Source organism: Dendronephthya gigantea, unplaced genomic scaffold, assembly GCF_004324835.1.
Source record: "Dendronephthya gigantea isolate DGI-Jeju-01 unplaced genomic scaffold, DenGig_1.0 000021F, whole genome shotgun sequence".
Classification (NCBI taxonomy): domain Eukaryota; kingdom Metazoa; phylum Cnidaria; class Anthozoa; order Malacalcyonacea; family Nephtheidae; genus Dendronephthya; species Dendronephthya gigantea.
In genome coordinates this window covers 2,420,482-2,442,448 of record NW_021163031.1, presented here as the reverse complement: position 1 = coordinate 2,442,448, position 21,967 = coordinate 2,420,482, and the positions used below count along the sequence as shown (strand labels likewise).

The 21,967-nt window shown below is 37.1% G+C and overlaps 2 protein-coding genes across 2 annotated transcripts; both read left to right on the top strand.

Moving 5' to 3' along the window:
* Window positions 1–414: 414 nt before the first annotated feature.
* On the top strand, window positions 415–13,262 carry LOC114521659 (lysine-specific demethylase 5A-like). The gene is made up of 27 exons (XM_028542156.1): window positions 415–629; window positions 722–799; window positions 1,190–1,249; window positions 1,398–1,460; window positions 2,830–2,898; window positions 3,030–3,149; window positions 3,660–3,737; window positions 3,841–3,964; window positions 4,323–4,474; window positions 4,561–4,722; window positions 5,248–5,367; window positions 5,514–5,576; window positions 5,685–5,774; window positions 5,891–5,983; window positions 6,097–6,468; window positions 7,183–7,377; window positions 7,632–7,746; window positions 7,856–7,925; window positions 8,084–8,208; window positions 8,357–8,507; window positions 8,869–8,989; window positions 9,146–9,413; window positions 9,637–9,724; window positions 10,118–10,256; window positions 10,647–10,826; window positions 11,168–12,223; window positions 12,426–13,262. Exons 1-27 carry the CDS (start codon window positions 486–488, stop codon window positions 13,023–13,025), a joined length of 4,896 nt encoding a protein of 1,631 aa, XP_028397957.1. The 5' UTR covers window positions 415–485; the 3' UTR covers window positions 13,026–13,262.
* A 2,831-nt stretch (window positions 13,263–16,093) lies between these two features.
* On the top strand, window positions 16,094–21,284 carry LOC114521665 (ras-like GTP-binding protein rhoA). The gene is made up of 3 exons (XM_028542162.1): window positions 16,094–16,182; window positions 18,866–19,110; window positions 19,613–21,284. The coding sequence occupies exons 1-3, from the start codon at window positions 16,167–16,169 to the stop codon at window positions 20,006–20,008; spliced, it is 657 nt and encodes a 218-aa protein (XP_028397963.1). The 5' UTR covers window positions 16,094–16,166; the 3' UTR covers window positions 20,009–21,284.
* The last annotated feature ends 683 nt before the right edge of the window (window positions 21,285–21,967 follow it).

The window sequence follows — 21,967 nt, the reverse complement described above, 5'->3', positions numbered from 1 at the left end:
TGGTAACTGAAAACGCAAATAGTTATATTACATTGTATATTTACTATTAAATCTCTACAAGGTACAAGGGTATTTTTGTTGCAAGATGTCGTAAACATAGTACGGGAAACTGGAAAGCGATATTTCGTGGGAAAAAAAATTGAAATTGTGCGTAGACACTGACCTAGGCGGTATGGAGCAATATCTCTGAATCAATATATATAACTATATACAGTTAATGATATAGACCAGTCACCGATAAAGACCATATAATTCACGAGATTGCGTAGTTGTTCTCCCTTACGGAAACTTATTAACATTCATCCAACCAATCAACAACCATTTACCGTTTGATTTGACCAATCATGTGTGTTGATTACATCACGTGATACAGGTGGTTTATATTATCCGGGCTTACCGGTTGGGAAGCTGGCAGAAATATGGCGATAGTTGCGTAGTGTGTGCTTTAAATTGTTTTTGTGTGTGGTAATGTAGGATTTTCCCTCATGGAAGGGCACACGTTCGTTCCTCCACCAGAAGCTCCTGTTTTTGAGCCGACTGAAGAAGAATTTCAAGATCCTTTAGCGTTTATTACCAAAATACGGCCGTATGTGGAAAAAGTTGGAATTTGCAAGATTCGCCCTCCGCCTGTAAGCTTGTCTATAACTTTGGAGGATTTTTCGTGGAGTTTCACGGATGATACCAGCGTTTTGACAAGTTTTCTGCTTTGGTTTTTATCTAGGAATGGCAGCCACCATTCTCCGTGGACGTAGAGAAATTTAGATTTACTCCTCGAGTGCAAAAACTCAATGAACTCGAGGTAAATTTCAAGCTATACAACTTTTGTGAAGTCGCGTTTCAGACATACTTGCGCGAACGCACTTCTTTTTTTGCCCATATTCAGAGCTATAACGAAGGATCGAACTTTTGGATCCCTTCATTGTTAAAGCAAAGAAGTTGTACAACATAAAAGGAACTAAAGTGACAGGGTTCTGGGGCCGAAACGAAAATGTAGATGTTTCTTTTTCTTCACGAATAGCAACTAACGTGAACTGGGCTGTACGGTGGCCATATTTGATCTTTCCCGACTGTATACAATTTCTTCTGTTTATATCTTCATGAATTCAACACAAATCACCAAAGACTGACTCTATTTCGGATCTTTGATATGTTTTTTCATAATGCCCGTTATATTTCGCTTTCTCTGTAGGCAACAACAAGAGTAAAATTCAATTTTTTGGACGCTATTGCCAAGTTTTGGGAATTGCAGGTAAGGTCTATTGGCTATATGTAGCCCTGGCATTAGGGCTTTCTCTCGACAATGACTTGATTAGACGAACTAGATCGTTGTTGAATGGATTCTCCGTGGAAAGTTCGTTGATTAATCCTGCTTACATCAACCATTTTATTAAAATTAGGGCACAAGTTTAAAACTCCCAATGGTCGACAAGAAGAATTTGGATATTTTCAAACTTTACAAGGTGGGTATATGTAACGCATGTCGCCAGCCTGCATAATTTCTCTGCCGTTTTTTTTCCTTTCATTGTTCGATAAGGCGATGATTTCGTGCAAAATATTTGCCCTAATCATTGAAATAACAATAGTTTTGAAAGAGTTTGACGAAATTTTAGGTTTGGATGCCATATTGGCAAATAATAATACAATGTGAGGCCAAATTACAGAACAATAGTTGAACTGTGTCTGCCCTAACCTAGCATGGCACTTAGAATTGAAATTACGACACGTTAGTATGCACGTACACGCAACTGCCAATTTCATATCACCATTTTGGTTGATTTTGGTTGTCTGTGGTGCTTACTTACAGGTTGTGTTGAATTTCTAACCTGATTTTACCTTGTATAATAGCCAATGAGGCATCTAGCTTTTTGTTTATAGTGTATAGGAACAATAAAATGAATTCAGTGATGATAATGGTTTAGGTTTCTATTAGTGCAGAGTTATATTTTGTTTTAAATTTCAATTGAAATGATTAAACCAACATGTTCGAACAAGGTTTGCCATATGTGCTGTTGGTTTAATAATTTTTAAATTGAATATTTTGTTTCTACCAAATGAAACATGATCTGGTATCAGTGAAGATTAACCAAATAATTACTTCATATTGGTCCAACCTGTCTTATCCATGATCTTTTATGCGAAATATTCCACCTATGTAACTTTTACAATAACATAACTCTCAGAAGTAAAATAATCTTGCTTCAAATACCGACTAATCAACTTGGTAATTAGTGGGCCCACTTCAGTTTGGTCTAATGAAAGAGTATTGCAAGTTAATGCACGAACTAGGATGATTTTATTTCCTTGTGGTTATTGAATCATTGCTCAAAACCCTTTGAATTGTTTAGTATAAGGTATCAGACAATTCAAACAAGCAGTGTTGGGTGCATAGTGCTGGGTGCATAACTAATCATTACCTTACAACACAGTATTGAATGTATTTACTGTGCAACTCAGATATAGGGCATGTAATTTGATGTCTTACATTTATTTACTTTTTTCAAATCCCGGGTGCCTATCTCCACACTTTGAGTTTGGCTTGCAACCTAAATTTTGTGGTGGCAGTGTAACAATAATTAATGTTTAATAACTTTGTGCATAGCTTATGTAACAAAAGAGTGAGAAGTTAGTTGATTTTCACTACAAGAAGAGCAATGATAAAATAGATAATCTCCTCGTACTACACTGATTAATCACTAATTAACATACAAAAATGATGATAGGTAGGACTGACTCATTGAGGGCCAATATTATCATTGTAAATATAATATATAGGTTTTTAAATTTGTTAAAAGTGGTGTAATTACAAATATAATGAAAAACAATTTTTAGACTGTTCATGAAGAAGGTGGATATGAGTATGTGACAACAAAGAGAAAATGGCCTGTAGTGGCCCGCAAAGTAAGTAACCGTCTTCAGTTAGTCAAACCTGCCTGTATTTGGTCCAAAAAGCCATTCTAACACACTTGTGCATACCATAATGATCTAGGTGTTTTACTTGCTGTAGCAGTTGCATTTCTTATATTATTTAGATGGGTTATTTGGAAATAAAATCAGTCCCAGCATGCCTTCGAAATCATTATGAAAAGCTACTTTTTCCCTATGATGTCTTCCAATCTGGTCTAATGACAGATACTGATCCTACACCAGAGGTAATGTCTGGATAAAACAAAATAATTAGCAGCAAACTAATATGAGCTCAAACGAGAAAGCATCTGTGTTAAGGTGGTGTTGAATAACATTGTAGTGAGGGTAACAATGATGATAAGATTTGGAAGAGCTCTAAGTTAATATTACATTTTATGAATGTATAGCTATTGTTGCTCCTAACCAATTTGTTGTTTCATTAACCCCTATCTTTGCAATCATTTTCACCCTGCAGTAATAATCAGTCTTTTTCATGCTACCTTGTACATGTGAGCAGGCTTTATGCTGTCCATTGTTTTAATGGAAAAAATAAATTTTCATCAGAAATGACCAACAGTAAAATATTATCCTTGCAAGAAGAAAGTTCATTTGTCAATTTAAAACCACCAATTGAGTTTATAGAAACAAAAATTCATGCTGTTGTTTGTAAAAACCTTATCTTGGACTAACATGATGCTTCTTAGAATAGATTTGATACTTTTTAGTGGGTTAATTTTATATTTATATAATTTTAGCCCAAACCGACAAGAACTCCTAAAGCAGAGCCTGAAAGTAGAATGAGAAAATCTGCACGCCAAATTAGACAAGAACAGGTGATTATTGCATGCTTGGTTTATTGCACACATAAAATTTTGAGATTAAGATATTTCATGGTCATAAGCTTAAAATATGGTGTTTGATGTATGTAAATTTAAGGTGCAGCAATCAATTGACTATTCAAGAAATCCAGAATTAAAGAAATTACAATTCCTAGCACCAGGTCCTAAAATGACAACTGTTTGTGAATCAGACAGTGTAAAAGAAGAAATGGATACATCAGGTAGCTATCAATCATTTAACTGGTATAACTGTTTAAACATCCAGGGGCCAGTTGTATAAAACTTTTAATCACATTTGAATAGTTCAATCCTAGTTAACTCAGAAATACATGACTCTGATTGGCCAATTCTGTCCCTAACTACAGTTAAAAGTTAACTAGCCTTTTATACAACTGGCCCCAGGCTGTATATATTATCATATATAACTGTTTATATCATCAATAATTGGTTATTGTTTGACTCACTTATAGTTACATTAAATGCTATTCATCACTTATTATCTTACCTTTCAACAAACTACACTTTTTTCACAAATAAAAAAGTACTTTGTCTTTAACACTTTGTCTCTTGGTTTTCTAGACAATTACCAACCATCCAAGAGTGTTAAAATAGAACCTGAAACTGTTGAGAGTAAGGATATCATTCCTTCTGATGAAGATTCAAAAAGTCAAAGAAGAAGACCTGTCCGCAAAGCCAGTAAAAAGATGTTGCAAGATCACAACCCTGGGCTGGTGAGTCATGCATATTGTAATGTATGTACACTGTTCTGTAGATACCCTATTAAAAGTACATAATAATTTACCTAATTCTGTGGCAGTTTCAGGATGACTATTTATGTCATATGTGCAGTTCTGGTGATGATGGTCAGTACCTACTGTTGTGTGATGGTTGTGATGCTAGTTTTCATACATACTGTCTCATTCCTCCAATCACAACTGTGCCTAAGGGAGAATGGAGATGTCCAAAGTGTATTGCACAGGTAAGTTTTTTTATATGCATGAATATTTGTGAAATTTGTTTAAATATTTATATTGCATTGTGTGAATATGTCTAGGAGAACGTTTGACATTATCAGTATTTTGCATAACCCAATATGCTAATGATTTCATTTTTAACTCAGAACATATGATATACACATACAGTATATTATTTTACTAGCGACTGAATTACAATTTACAATCAATGTCATTGCTATAATAGTCATAAAAACTAACGGTAGTTTGCAAATTAGAACAGTAGTTTTACAAGGTAATGGCAAGTTATGTAGATCGTGAGTCATAAACATTGTCCGGGATTTCGCTTGCTGTACACGCAATTTCAACGTTCTTATGCTCTGTTAGCTCCCTTGTATTCTGACCATGTGTCCTCCTCGAAACATTCAAATCAAAACGTTGTTTGTCAATTGTCACACTTTATTTCTGGAATAGCGAGGCCTCCGGGGGGTGTGTATTCTGAGCTAAATCAGTAAATGTCTAAAAACGTTTGTTTTCTACGTATAATATAGGAATATGACAAACCTATAGAGATGTATGGATTTGAGCAGTCTAAAAAAGAATACAATTTACAATCTTTTGGTGAAATGGCGGACAAATTTAAAGCTGATTATTTTGGTTTGCCTCCCGAGGTCAGTAAACGCAGTATAACGTATAATAAGTGTATTTTTTACAGTCTTTAAAAACTACACGAAGTTGCCTATATTTTCGAGCTAGAAATGTCTCGTCGACAACCAGTTTCATAACGTTTTTATTGATTGTACTGTATTCCTTCTAGTCCGTACCGTACGATGTGGCGGAAAAAGAATTTTGGAGATTGGTCGGTTCTGTCGATGAAGAGGTATACTCGCAAGGAAACTGCTTAAAACGTGCTGTTTCACAAGTATGATGTAAGATGATAATCCAAGAAATATTTCAGTTAGTTTAATGACTACTCGCTCTATTTTAGGTATCAATTGAATATGGTGCTGACCTCCATACCGCGGTCCATGGCAGTGGTTTTCCGGTGAAAGAAAATGTTACAAATAACATTGAAGAGGTACTGTATGTTAATATTATACTAACTGCACGAATGCAATGACAATCCTCAATGATTGTCAAGTCGCTCGCATGTGTAGAACAAGTATTAATCGAAAAATCCTCGCTCGTTTCTAGTTTTATGCCAACTCAAAGTGGAATCTGAACAATTTACCAACACTTCCGAACTCCGTCTTAAGTCATGTGTGCGGTAATATATCCGGAATGAAGGTAAGTATAGTCTGTTTTTCATCCTGTCTGGTCAATAGTACCTATAACAAGCTTATCAAACTCCTGTCATATTCTCACTCTTAATAACTTGTTATATTATTTCGTTTTTCAAGGTTCCTTGGATCTACGTCGGTATGTGTTTCTCCAGTTTCTGTTGGCATACGGAGGATCATTGGAGTTATTCTATTAATTATCTTCATTGGGGTGAACCCAAGACATGGTATGGTATCCCCGGTGACTGCGCTGAGATGTTTGAGAACGTCGTTCAAGAAATTGCGCCAGAGCTTTTCGAAGCACATCCTGATCTTCTGCATCACCTGGTGACCATTGTTAACCCCAACGTTCTCATGACAAAAGGCGTTCCGGTCGTTCGGACTAACCAAGAAGCCGGCGAGTTTATTGTTACCTTTCCACGAAGTTATCACGCTGGCTTTAATCAGGGTTATAATCTCGCTGAGGCTGTCAACTTTGCTACCGCTGATTGGGTAAGTTGAGGGCTGCAATGGCTTGTCGCTGAAGAGGCAAAGTGAATGGTTTTTGTTAGGGCTATTGATGGGTTTCATTAAACATTTTCGCAGTAAAATAATTTGGGGTTAACCTCAAATATTTCAACGCTTACAGACAAACATCACCGAATTATTTATTTTATTTAATAACTTTGGCAATAAAACAAATCAATCAACGTTGTAAGGCTGGATTTCCGCAACAGCTGATTGCTAATTTATGCGGGCCAGTATTAGAATGACTCAACAACGCGACAAAGACTGAAAACATGCAGTTTCACATGCACCACGATATCGTGCATGTTGTGACTTGTGAGACTGCGTGTACGTGCAGTAACACTTTGGACAAATAGCTATGTTGAATTGTGCATGTAGTCTAGTAATAGTTCGTGTAATAGCACATATTTTTGAAGGGGGTCTCAAAAATTCTGCCAAGAAAGGAGGGTGATCTCGAAAAGGCGCGCGGTTATCGTCAGGAAGTCTTTTTCTCGCTAGCAAATTGAGTCATTCTGTTTTGTGCTTTGCTCGAGAATAATATCAACCCTTGTAAAGAAATTTATATTTTTTAAAATTGTGTGTTCAAAATTTTGTTTCAAAAAGTTTAGACCTCTCCAGGTACTATTTTACTGTATGTATATATAACACGACTTCCAAACCGAAATCTGAAATTTATTTTGTCCCTATATTTTTTTTCAGCTTTCAATGGGACATCTTTGTGTTTCGCACTACCGTCGAATGAATCGCACGACCGTGTTCTCACATGAAGAACTCGTGTGTAATATGGCGGCAAATCCTGACAATCTTGATCTCAGCTTAGCCAAGGCAATTTATGATGATATGGTCACAATGGTTGATCAAGAAAGTAAACTACACAAGGAACTAAAGGACAAGGTGGGTTTTTCATCTCACGAAGATGTCCAGTACTACATATAGACTTTATCATAGTATGAAGGTAATATACTTTAGTAGAAGAAATCCCGAGTTTAAAGTTTGACGTTTCTATTTATTACCAAAACTGAAAGTGCTCGCCATACATACATATATATGTAGAACATACATTCAATATCTAACTTTCAATATTAGCTTTTTTAAGATCATCATGTGGAGGTATTTCTTAATGGTTTTATTTTACCTCTCTCGTGCAGGGTGTTGTCGAGACAAAAAGACAAGCCTTTGAATTGATGCCTGATGATGAACGACAGTGCAGTATCTGCAATACAACATGCTTTCTCTCAGCGGTTACCTGCCCCTGCGATAAACGTAAGTGCAAGGAGGAGAAAGTCCTGCGCTATGCATGCATGTGTGTGCGTGTATTACTATGTTCTATTATCCGAAGAAGATTTTGAATTTGATTCCGTATTTTGTACAGAAAAACTAAGTTGTATCCGGTGTGCATCAGAACATTGCAGTGAATGTGACATTGAGAGCTTGATTATAAGGTAAATTATTTTTTATCTGTCCTTGGTAGGTCACATTGATTATCTTCAGAACTTCATTAGCTATACAACTACCGTATGATATATATACATAGTATACTTGATGTAGTGTACATGCATAATATCTCTGACTGAGTGGCATGATGACCTTCTTCGTGTAGACATCGTTACAGTCTGGATGAGCTGCAAGGCATGCTAGCACAGTTGAAGAAAAGAGCCGATTCCTTTGATAACTGGGAAAATGAAGTTAGACAATCATTGGATGCATCTGCTGGAGCCAAAGTCTGTAAGTACATACATCAAATTGGTTTGTCATCTACACGCAGTTAAGATGTAATACTCTCGCTCTTGTTAGTGTGAATATTTCTCAAGCTAAGTACCATATGTTGTCCTGTTATATTTTTAATGAATTTGCCTTTTTCTTTCTTTCCTAGCTTTAAGTGTACTACGTGAGTTGGTCACAACTGCTGAACAAAGTCAATTTCCTGAATGTGGTTTGTTAGAGGAACTGAAGGTTGCTGTGGCAGAAGCTGAACGCTGCGGTAATGTTGCGACACAGCTAGTGACTAAGAAACATCGTACGAGGTGAGAGTGACAATCAAATGATTCTTTGTTGAAGAAGGATGATACACGATATCTTTACAATTTGAATATCTATTTTTTTCCCAAAATATATTGTACTGTTTGAGTATCTTACAATATTTGTTCACTATGCTTCTAAATGAATATGAGCTAGAGGTCTGAGGTCGTTGTTTGGCCCCCTTTAATATCTTTGCAACTTACTGAACGTTTAAAACGTGCGATCAAATGTTACCACCTTCAGCAACAGAATGTGTATATTTTTTAAGATCTCCTTTAAAACGTCGAGGTTTGTTATAGTGAAGAAAATCTGATAAAAAAACTGTATTTGCCAAGAATTTTGTAAACCAAATTTTTGTTTCACCAGGACTGCTGATGTTCTTAGTAACAACACAATCACGCCAAGTTTAAACTTGGAAGAACTGCAAGAATTTTGTCGTCAGCTCCAACGGCTACCCTGCATTATAGACCAAGCAGAGCTTGTTCAGGTATGACGCTGCTATATTTTATATACGTATACATTAAAACGTTATTATTAATTATTCTCACCATACTAGACACCTTATAGGTAGTGTCTTCAAACCGATGCCCAGACTAGTGTGTAAGTGCTTTAAAACGATATTTTATAACCATTTACTTCTCAGGATTTAATGAACCGAGTGGAAAGTTTTCAAAGCGAGGCGCAGGAAATTTTGTGCGAAGCTGAACCGAGTGCTATCAAACTCAAACAACTTCTTGATACGGCAATAGCTCTTGATGTGGACCTCCCAGAGATACCAAAGTTAAAACAAGAACTCCATCAGTGCCGTTGGCTTGAGAAAGTCGAGGAAACATTGCAAGATACACGACAAGTATCATTGGACGTTTTGAGGGAGTTACTCGATGAGGCCTCTATGCTGACCAAAAAACAAAGTACGCTACCAGCTTGGTGATTGTTGATAAAACCATAAATATAGCATGAGGACGGGAAGGTCAAAGACGACGGGAAAAGGGGGCAAAAACGATATGATGCGTCCATATATAGACGTGCTACGCCTTTTTTTCGCCATTTTTGCGTCGTCTTCGAGGTTGTCGTCCGGATGCTATATTCTTCTAGTATTGCAAGACGGCTTACGATTCAAGCATTTTCTTACAGTTGTTGAGAAAAGTACTCAGAAACTACGAAGTCTTGTGAATACGTGCGAGGAATGGGAATCGAAGGCCAAGCTGTGTTTGCAGGCTAGGTACGGTAGTGATATATACCTGGGGCTGGTTGTATCAAGCCCGTTTAGCTTAAACGGTGGATAAGTTCAAAATAGAAAGCAAGTCTATCGTTTTATTCAACAAGCAAACTAAATGTTTTTGACCTTAATACAAAGGAACTGTTTACAACTACATATTCAGTGCATGATATTCAAGTTGACTCATTCAAGAGAGGTGTAAGAGCGTTATTTGATTTTGACTTATCCACCGTTTAAGCTAAACGGGCTTTATACAACCGGCCCCAGGGGGCTAGGTTAAGCATTAATATATCTGTGGTTATATTATCCAGAGTGTATAAAAAGGAGTTTGGTCTGGTGCGTTTTTCGTCGAATTAAGTTTTGTGTTCTAGCTTAGTCTCAAATTTTGCGTTGCAGGCCACGTCATCTGATGTCCTCAATACAGGCAATAATACGTGAGGCATCTTTGGTTCCAGTCCACTTACCTAACATCGATGCATTGAAGGAGGCTCTAGACAAAGCACGTGAGTGGTCGAACAAAGTTGATCACGTGCAGGTATTGATTCCACTTCTATCCCTATTTGTTGTTACTGAGATTTGTAATTATTAAAACGATGTTCTTTGAACAAAACGCTGAAGTTAAAAATTCTCCTCGAATCTGCCAACCGCCGTACACGTAGTAGCTACCAGACTTAAATCTACGCTACATAAATGTTATCTGTATTTCTAAAAATGTCATTTATGCATAATCTCGCGCGTGTGTTCCGATCGAGCAAAGGGACAGTCCCTTGTAATTTAGAAATAGTAAAAAAATGTTTGCGCATGCCTCGTTCTCCTAAGTTCGCTTGTTCGCAGGCTCGTAAGCAGTGATGTTACACCATTACCGCCCGTGTGCAAATGTAACTACCTTCTTCAGGCTTACGAAATCTCTCATGGTTTTGTATAGAATGATGAATACTATCCATACTTACAAGTACTTGATGCTCTGGTGATGCGCGGTAGACCAATACCTGTACGACTAGAGCAGTTGCCTCAGATGGAATCACAAGTTGCTGCAGCAATTGCTTGGAGGGATCGTACTGGAAGAACATTCCTCAAGAAAAACTCCAGCTCTTCATTGCTTGAGGTAACATGCTAATTACGTTTCTCCAATCCTTCTGCAACGCTTTTTATAGATGAACAATGCAATGTCTCGTAGACAGTGCACATTTTTATGGTGCGTTTTATTAGTCCTGCACGAATGAATATTTCTCGTGTCAATTTATATGATAACTGTTGTAATTGTGCAGTGGAATATTTCACACCTCAACTAAGGGAAAAATAAAGTCGTCAGTTAAACATTACAGTGGCACGTCTGCCTTACGTTTTAATACATTCTGGTAATTTCCTTGCCAAGGTTTGCTTTTCAGATGCTTCTAGTGTTGTTAAAAAGCAATTCTATACCGTATGTGTCATGTGTCATTTCAGATTTTGTCCTGTCGTAAAGACATCGGTGTTTACAAACTGCTGGGTAAACAACGCCGCAAGAAAGACAAAGATCGTGAGAAGGAAAGGGACATTATTGATTTAGCCGACCTTGAGGACTATATTGATCGTAAGCCATCGGAACAGTCCGCCTTATTTCGTGTCGCAAAGCAAAAAGAACTGCAGGAAATGCGCGATCTGAGAAAACGCAATCTGGCGCGTTTTGACGATCTCAACTCACTGCAGCCGGAGAACCGGCAGTTTTGCGTTTGTCGCAAAGCGGCCGACGGTTACATGCTTCAATGTGAACTGTGTAAGGAATGGTTTCACAGCACGTGTGTACCTTTGCCACGCACACCTAGCAGCAAGGGTACCACGAAAAATGTGCCTAGTAGTGAAACATCTCGGACTCTGAAATACCTATGTCCGTTATGTCACCGTTCACGTAGACCTCGCTTGGAAACAATTCTGTCACTTTTAGTCTCGCTCCAGAAACTCCCGGTGCGTTTAGCTGAAGGAGAAGCGTTGCAGTTTCTAACTGAGCGTGCGATGAACTGGCAAGATCGTGTCAGGCAGTTCTTACTAATCGGAAATGTTTCTAAAGTTTGGCAAAAAATTCTACTTGCGGAAACTTTAAAACAAGAGCCGAATGCTGAAGGCTCGTCTGCGCCTCCACCGGTAACCACAACGACGCTACTTCAGCAAAATATGGCCATGGCAATCACTGCGCAGACTCAAAAAACACTTCAAGAAAATGCGCCTCCAGTTCCAAACGCCTCGGCCATTGCCTCTGAAAACACGGGGATGGAGATTGATGTGGTTGGGAACACTCAAGAAGGATGTAAAGGGGTTTCTGATGGTAATGAGGATAACACGGAGGTTGAGAATGATAACGAAGGTGATAGTGGGTGTGTTGAAATAAAGTTATCGCAACACGAGGTAGATGAAGTTGAAGACTACATGATGGAAGGTGATTTACTGGAAGTCACTCTTGATGAGACTGAGACGTTATGGAAGATATTAGTCAGTCAGCGAAAACAAACTGAACAGAAGATACAGGTGGGTATCTCCAATATATAGTAAATAGTTCCAATTGTTCTAGCTATAACATATATTTTTTAACCTCATATGAAGTTTATCTTCATTTCTTCACGTCTTTATCTACCGGTGTGCGTGTTGTATCTGAATTTCGAAAAGAAATGAGTTTGCGGAAACGAATTTAAACGAATAGTAATTGTGAGAAAAAATTATTGTCTTGCAGCTTGTCCTACCGAAGAAAACAGAGGAGAAGAAACGACGTAAGCGAAAGAAAAACGACGAGAAATTACACGATAAAGAAAACACAGCAAAGGTTAACAAAAAATTTAAACAAAAGAAAAACAAGAAACTTTTGGACGATGATCCAGATAGACCCAAAAGAAAGTACGTCCGTAAGCAAAAGAAAGCAGAGATTGTGGACGTCGAGGGTGATGACGACGATGATGAAGACGAGGCTTGTCTAGCCAGACCTTGTAAACATCCATCAAGTGATGAAGTTGACTGGGTACAATGTGATACTTGCGAGCAATGGTATCATAATTTATGTGTAGGCATCACTGCAGAAACTGCTGCGGAATTGGATTCCTATGTATGCCCGTACTGTAATTGCTCACATGACCCCTTGTCCAACGCCACTTCCCCCGACTCGAATATAGATGTGGTCAGCACCACTCCCCACGCTACTACACCACGCTCTCCTAGATCGCCCACCAGCACAAAACAACATCCGGCAGCTATCCCCTTACCCGAAGCATTCACCAAGTCTCCAACTCTAACTGAACAAGCAACAAACATGAATCCCATGATAGCCGTTGAAAGATAAAGATATTCCACTACGAATTATCCCCAAATAAATTATAGTGTTGCATAAAATTTAGAATGATTATATAACTGACAGAGACGCTGCAAATATGCGTACATTTGGCTTTGACCCAAAAGTATTCGCACTGCGTATTTTAATGTTAATTATCTGAAGATGTTTTCATCTCGGTATACCGTTTGACATGGAAAGCGGTCACGATGTAATGGTGATGTGTTATTTATTTTGGTAATAAGTGAAGGTTTGTTTCGCGTGTTATATCAATGTAGTAGGTACAACAGGCAGTTGACACACAATGCCTGAACTCCTAATACCAAGCCACACACATGCACTCGCATATACTTTGCCATAAATTACGAGAAACAATCTCGTTGAATTTAGCCCTTTTACCCACACCGGACTGGAAATTTTTACAATTTCATGAAATATTTAATGCCACCGGTTTCACGCCTGAAATTATGTAATACTGAAAAAATTGAAAGTATGTACAAAATTGTAAATACAATACACCTTCTAAAACCATCACATGACAAATTTTAACCTTTGCGTGGGTGGATTGCCTGTTGCTTTATAGAATTAAATATATATAAGTATATATATGAGTAATTTCAGGCTTTGGTATTTTAGGTTGCTTGCTACATAAAATGGATAAATGAAATGAGATAATGAAGTTCTATATTACAGACTCATGAATTGCACAATTCATGAAGCGATGAGACATTCCTTTAAAAGGCATCTGCAATTTTTGCTGCGATTTTCATGCATACGGTTTTCTTCTTTTGGTGGATAAGTGGACGAGTAAATATAAGTTATGGGATGTTAGATAAGCTATGAGGCATATATCAGAGTCCTGTAGCTAGCCGCTCGCGCACATCTATCAAAAGATGAAAATGGCAGTAATAATTGCAAGTGTAATTGGGGCTATAGTAATTGTAAATGTTTGTAAATAGGGCATGCCATGATGTATGAAGTACTTTTTCTAGTCCATTCTTCGTGCACTTACAACGAAATGGTGATGTCCTAAGTTAGTAAAGTTGTTTATTTATACGTTGTTTATTGTACTGGATTATTAACGTAGATATAAAAATTTCTCTATTTAAAAATTTCTGCCTCGATTTCTTCCTCGTATTTGCGTTTCCATGATGAGAAAAAGTACCAGGAAACGTGTTGTACCATTTAGGATTGGCGCTCTAAGTAAACGTGACATCGACTGTCTGTTTCGCGCATACAAGAATCGCAAATTGAGACTTTGAAATAGGGAGGCATGGCATTCATGGTCAAGACATCGCGTCTTAGTTAATTCCATATCAAGTCGTAGTTGATGTTTTAACATCTCTCCGAACATGGCTATTCCGCGAGCTTTTATTTGAATCTCAAGTGTGTTTCGCTTCATTTCGCAAACGAAACGGTTTCTCTTGACCGAAAAGAAAAATCGAGCGAAAATTTTTATTTCATTAAAAAGAGTTTTCGAGCGATGTCATTTTCGTTTTCATGCTAAAAACCGTTGATTTATAAAAGACGGTGTCGTTGAAGTATGAATTTATTATTATTGAGCATATTTTCCCTTGGATCGCGTGGACAGGGCGTCAAAACGATTATGAAACGCTCGACTGAAACGACGTTTGTGTGCAAATAGCTTTACCAACAGAAAATGTCAATTGTGATCACAGTCGCGTTAGTCGCTTGACCGTCTAAACCAGGAAAAAAGGAATATAGTATATAGTCTTCTATATTGCTGAGTAGTGATTACTTATTTCCTCGAAGAGAATAGCATGTGTGGCCTCTCGAAATTCAAATTTAACGGCATATTGGTCTTTTGGACTTGTACGGCTAAATGATTTGAGTCGGCTTTTTCAATTTTAAATTGAAGAAGGAAATCTGCTGATGTCTAATCATGATACTTGACTAAATATCTAGCCAGGAAGTTTTAATCCTTGAATAGAAGCCAGAAGTACTTAATAACATCCCTATTTTGCCCCTTTGTTTTGCTTCGTCTCGTCTTCCGGATGCCTCCAATGTTGCCCGCTGATCTAGTTCTGCGAAAAGTGAAGAATCATGCTTAAAGTTAAACAGATTACGTAATTCAACCTCACTAAATGACGTCGTTAGGTAAAAGTTCCTGGCCCAAAAAGTGCTTGATTGCAGTATATATAGTCATGCCACGTTTAACCGTGATCAGAGCCGTACCAAAGGCATTTATTATCTGAGGACAACACTCGCGTTTATTTTCACGGATGCAATAGTAGTAATGCAAGTAGTAATACAAATTACCGACCCGGTGTCTTAGTACCGACAACTATGATTTGTTTTTGGTAGACTACAAGACTTCACTGCTATCAATCGATTAGTGATTTATTACCTTTCAGACTTGATAAACAAGAATAATTGCATCATTTTTTTTGCATGAGTATTGTTCTCAGACTGTATATATACGTTGCGATTACTTGGAAAAACCTTTATCCAAATGCTAAGAAAATACGAGTTCCTGTTCCGCATTCTCAATATGCATGTCACCTCAGGATGAATTATGCTTATTATCCATAATTGCAAACTCACGTTGCGATCTACATTTTATCAAGTCGGTAAAAATCATATCAGATTATCACACCAAACTACAAATTAAAATTATAAAACCTAACAATAGTTATGTAATTAAAAAAGTTATTTCTTAATTAGTGTACTTCTTGAGTTCATTTTGAAAAATATCTAAAGACTGATAAAACTATTCCTTCCAGGAGGCTGCTATTCCACTCAGTTAGTGTTCTTGGATAAAAAGAATATTTAAAAATGTCTTTTGTAGCTCTAGGTACTATATATTAAAAATTTAGAATATATGCAGCTTTCTATAAAGTAAATATACTAATCTGAAATTATGCAGACAATGTGAAGTAGCTAACCCTCTGCGTCTCAGCCGTCTCTCAGTTTATATCTCTTCCTCAGAATTTCCTGCATGTCCTGTCGTCATAACCACAGACGCTCATGAGACATGTCATGACCTTTTTTTTACATAGATAAGGAACTGGGCTCTAGTTTCCGTTTTAATTTAAATCGTTGAATGGTAAATACGCTTCACTTCACATCAGGCATCACATGCTGATAGTATTCTCCTTCGAAACTAGCGACGCTGTTTAATATTGGACTGATATGTCGAAAAGCAAAGGTAAAAGTCTTGTATTACTTAATATTTATTTAATATCAATGTTTAATTTACGCGAAAGTAACGGTGAAGCAATCAGGTATGTGAACATACTATGAATTCTTCCAATACCTACTATAAGATGATGCTTGTTATTGGTAGCTGTAATACATATATATGTATGTTATTCACAAATTTTCTTCTCGTTTGTTTCATACATGTGTTGATGGTGGTTCATTTTGCGTGCTACGCTTTATCGTAATCGTACGTAGAGAGAGAAAAGTTGAGAAATGTCATTCATTATTTGCAGAAGTCGAGAAGTTACTGTAGACAAGACACATATATAGCTATAGAGATAATACTATATATATATATATGTATTATATATATATAGCCATATATATATAATTAGGAGGCTTCCACGTTTAACACCAGATTGATTTTAGTAAAAGAATATGGCAACTAGTGAGAGGAAAACGTTGGTCAGATGGTGGCTTTTCTTCATTATCTCAATTGCGTGATATAATCTGTACAATTTTTCTCATGTCGTCATTAAACTGGGCATTAGTGTGCTGTCTTAGTATGCGTGGTCGTAGAGCATAGATCAAGTACTTAGTGTGTTATTCTGGCCTGCTCTTAACTGAATTCACTTTGTAAGCAGCCTATTTTTCCTTAAAGTTAGAAATTGATGTCGCAATACTATATTGAATTTTTCTTAAAATATTTCCTGACAACTGTGACAAGTTCGCAGCCAAACTGAAAGCAAAGCAAAAGTTAAGACAGCTTTCACATCGCTATATGAATCGGCTATAATTACTATAAAGCATTGAGCCGATAGACTCGATTCGTTCACAATTTTAATATTGGAGCCATTTGTACCATATTTACAAACGATAATAAACTCATGCACAGTTCTGCTGCAGGCGCATTTCAGAAGCACTGAACAGGCCGCAAAAGTTTTTAGACTGAAAATCGTGCGTTCGTTCGTGCGGTTGTTTCTAGGGGTCACGGTCGCTCGGCGCTCGCCAGTGAAATGGTGCGATTTCCCGCAGTGTTCAATATCAAATATTCTCCAAGGTACGGAGAAGGAAAGTTTGCTGTAGGACTGTTTAGATGGCGAGAATAAATAGCGTTAGAGATAAGTTTTATACAACAGTCTCGCCTGCTAGGAGGTTGCATGTACTAAGCATAGATAAATCGCACAGCTTTTGTTGTCAAAGACTGAAAAAAAGATAAATCATGTCGGACTTCTTGTTTTACTCGCATTAAATTGTCGACCGATGAATGTTGTTAAAGCCGAACAGAAAATCATGGTCGTACTAAAAATATTTTTTTAGCAATGTGAATAATACTGAAGTCCATATATAGGGCCTGGAAATCTGTCCTCTTTTTCAGATTACAATTTTGGCTTGTATTGATAAATATGGCAAATCTGTGTTGACTGTAAGCTTATCTGGAATTAGAGAAACTGTCTAGAATTATTTACAGGAAGAAAGGAGTTCAGTAGCAAAGAATTCGAAACGTTTTAAATTTTTGTATGGCTTGGTGATATATTTAGTATATGAAATACGGTATCTTTGTTAAGAAAAAATTTTACACTTTGTTAATGAATGAGCGGAAACGTTTAATTAAAAATATGTAAAAAATATATTCGGAATTTTTGAGGTTATATAAAGATAATTGTTGTAATTTAGGAAATAATGCTGTTTTGAGCACCGTCAACAAACCACGCGCTCGACACGATTGGTTGCTAGAATGTGTTAAGTTGGCATTTTATTTAAGTGGAATGCGCGGCGCCATAGGCATAGCTAGAGTATGTGTCGTCTTTGTTTTATTCATATGGTTGCTTTGTGTCTTTGAATGTCTGAAAGGTTAACGCTGTGAATGAAGAACGGTAAAATCGAGGCCGAAATAAAGCAAAGCAATCAAGTGTTCATATTTTCAAAAACAATCTTCTGTCTGTATTATATTCATATTTTCCTTTAACTTGAAGACTTGTTTGAGATCCTACCCTGCATGTGAAGGACTTACATGCATAAGTCGTGTTTATACACAACAACCTACGTCTGAGCAGACCATCTATATATAGCCTTGAACTTGATTTTCGTTACGCACCCTGGTGAGGCCTTGCCTGAAAATGTTCAGCTGTTTCCTAGCTGTTCTGACATGCCTAGTTTAGTTTGAGCACTTAAAAAGTTACTGATTGAGTTTGTAGGACTTACCTATTGTGAAGTGTTTTAGTAGAGTTAGTGGCTTTATATATAAGGCTTACATTGAAAGGGAAATTAGGGAAGTTAATATCTCCGTTGTTGGTAAACAACACAGTGAACAAACGTTCAGTCAATGGAACTGATGATGTGGCAAAAATATCGTACTGTTTGGGGTCAGGTTTCTAGTGGAAAAGGTTCTGAACTGCCCAGGGTGTGAACCAGTCTGAACCAGGATCTAAGCAGTCTCATTAGATACAAAAGAAAGTTTTATGATAAATGTTTTTCGATATTTTTCATGGGGTTCAAAACAACATGCAGAAAGCTGTTGTATATATACAGTTCGTCACGACTACAAAAGTTGAAATTCTTGTTGCCATGCACAAAGTAGTGTGCGCTGTTATATTTAACCATGCATGTGTCAACATTATAATCACCTGCCTAGTGCGGAGGTGTGTTAAAGCTCTTGTCTGATTTTTATTCATTTATCTTCCTGAAAGATTTTTTTAACATGGTCACAGTTGGTGACAGTAAGGCTGGAAAAACGTCGTTACTGTGCGCTTTAAAAGATGGAAAACTGACCGACCAAGAAATCCCGGAATTTTTTCAAACCTTTACTCACAACATTAAAGTTGACGGCCGAAAACTGGAGCTTGGGCTTTGGGACACCTCTGGCGAAGCCAAATACGAAGGTCTCCGACGGCTGGCGTATCCGACGTGTGACGTATTTCTCGTGTGTTACTCGGTATGTAATTTTACCTGAATTTTGCAAAAACACCATCAGTTTTGCAAAAACTCCTTATGAAGTTACTGTCAATAGATATACAAATAATACTATACTATGGCGCCTTCGGCAGAAATGGGAACCGAGGTTGACAAGCTGTTACATGTATTGACAACTTGCATGGCACTTTGGCACGTTGAATGGATTTTCATAGGGTTTACGAAAGTCTTTTCTCTAATCCACATTAAAGGCTAAAACTCCAGGGGCCGGTTGTATAAAACTCTTAACTACATTTTGCGTAGTTAAATCGTAGTTAACTCTAATTGGTCAATTATGTCATTAACTATAGTTAAGTTAACTACGTTTTTATACAACCAGCCCCATAGAGTTTATATTCTTGATAAAACCTATAATCCTTGTCTAAACCAAACCTTCCAAGCCTGACATGATGATGATACGCAATGCAGTTAGTTCATATGAAAAATACAAAAGGCTTTAACCAACACTTATATATATATTGCAGGTGGACAGTCGAAAAAGCTTTGAGAACGTAACACAGGTTTGGTTACCCGAGGTCAAGAAATATGGACCACCAAAAGCGTCTATCATCATTGTGGGCACAAAACTGGATGTGCGACCACGCACCAGCTTAAGCAGAAACGGTTCTCTCGGATTGAATTCGGATCGACCAGTTCCAAAGGAAAGATTTGTGAAATTTGACGAAGGCTTGAAGTTAGCCAACGAAGAAGGAGCTTATGCATTCTTGGAATGTTCAGCCCTTTCCGAGAATGGAGTTAGGGATGTTTTTGAGCAAGCAATCCGGGCAGTTTTGAAAAGTGAAAAAGAAGAGAAGTCGAAGAGCAAACAAAGTCGTAGTGGTAGCACTGGACTGATTCGTAGTTTACTGCCAGGAAAGTAGATGATGAAGATACAGTTTGACAAATTAACTTATAATTATATTTATGGTAAGACAGGCCAGCCCGGTTTAGCCGAGCTAGCTCGGCAGTGCCGGGATCTCGCCTCGCATATTCTTTTATATACTATATTTGTAAAATTGCATTCATATGGAACCAGGCCAGCCCGGCTGTGACGGGATCCAGCCTGAACGAAGTAAGATCTCGCCTTTAACGGGCCCAAATGAAAACGTCAAGCGAGTCAGCCAGGCTGAACAGGGCTGTAAGTGATGAGACCCGGCTCATATGAATGCGAATACAAGTTGGCCCGGCAAAAGCGAGCCTGGCCCTCTCATAAGAACAGGCCCTAAGCCAGGAATATATTATGAACGGATTGTCATTATTGATATTTTAACGAGTAAATACCTATGGAAGATTTCATTAATTTTATTAATGGCTGGCAACTGTTACTTTAGCGCCTGTCAAACGAGAATGCATGCAGTTAATGCATGTTGATAGAAAGTTGCAACTCGCACATACATTTGACCGCCAGCTCGAATCCGCTTTGATGATTGATCTGTCGCAAATTATATTTTAATTAATACAAGTTTACGAGAGTTTTTTCGTTTAACTCGTCAATCTTCATGAGAGTTGTATGAGAGTTGGGATGAAAATCGTTTTTCTTCTGGTCAATTTCCAGTCCACTTTCACCCACTCGCATGCTATACCCCTGTTCTCGTTTGATCGAGCATGGAGAGTCCCCAAAAACTCTCATGCATGCATACAGGTGAAAGTAGTCTATGTAGACTTTTCTTTGCCACCATGTCTCAACTCGCAGTCTTATGTAATCGCGCCTTCATCTGTTATGAGGCCACGTTATGAGGATAACTACAATGATAATAGGCTACTTGGGGCCACTTGTTCAAAGCTATAGGTTATCGCTAATTCTTGCATGGGTTCAATTTTAATCCATGCACTGTTTTAGTTTATGTGCTTCTGAACCACTGTTCGTTTTAAAACTTTAGAAAATATCACTTCTATTGAACCAGAAAATACTAATGGAAAAGATATTCAGCTTTTTTAAACAAGCGATGAAAAAGATGTAATTAAAGATTTGCGTTAACCCTGGGTTAAGTTAAACGTCTTTTGAACAACTGCCGGGCTCTGGTAAATAACTTCTCTAATATAGTAAATATTTAAGGAGGTGTGTGCTGGAGATGTTAACTATGAAGTTTATTTAGCAATTCATTGCAACAATGCTAGCACTTCCTGACTTTTACGAATTTTTCAGTTTTTAAGCGATTATAGCTACGTTATTATATTGTTGATAATCATGTTATTGTATTGTTGATAATCATGTTATTATATTGTTGCATGATAATCATTAACCACGACCAGTGTTCGTGGAATTGTTGTATATTTTTTTGGAGTTTTTGTTGGCTGGTATTGACTATTGGTTTTTGTTTACCGACGTACGCTTATACATGCATATATAAGCCATAGGAACGCGGGCATGATATCAATGCGTTGTCTTTTATCTCTTCCCAAACTTTTTTATCCTTTTCGTCGTCTCGGTCTTGCAGTATACGCATTGCATGCTAATTCCTTTTGGAACACAGTATGCATAAATATGATAAACTCATGTAATAACTTTATAAACATATACTTTCTTGTTTTTGAATTAATGTAAATTACAGTTTTAAATAATCATTATTATAATAATACAATTACAAATACAATTTATTAATATAATAGACCTATATATAGCATACTATATACACAGTTTGGATAATATACATTGTCACTTAAATTATTAATACATGTTTATACAATATAATAAATATTTAATTATCATAATTAGTATTATATATCACAACTTTTAAAGTAAATAGATTTTCCGTATAATGATTGCATAAAAAACTTCAAACAACTCACAAAAATATACTCTTCTCAGTTCTCATTTAGGAGAATTTGTAAACAATATA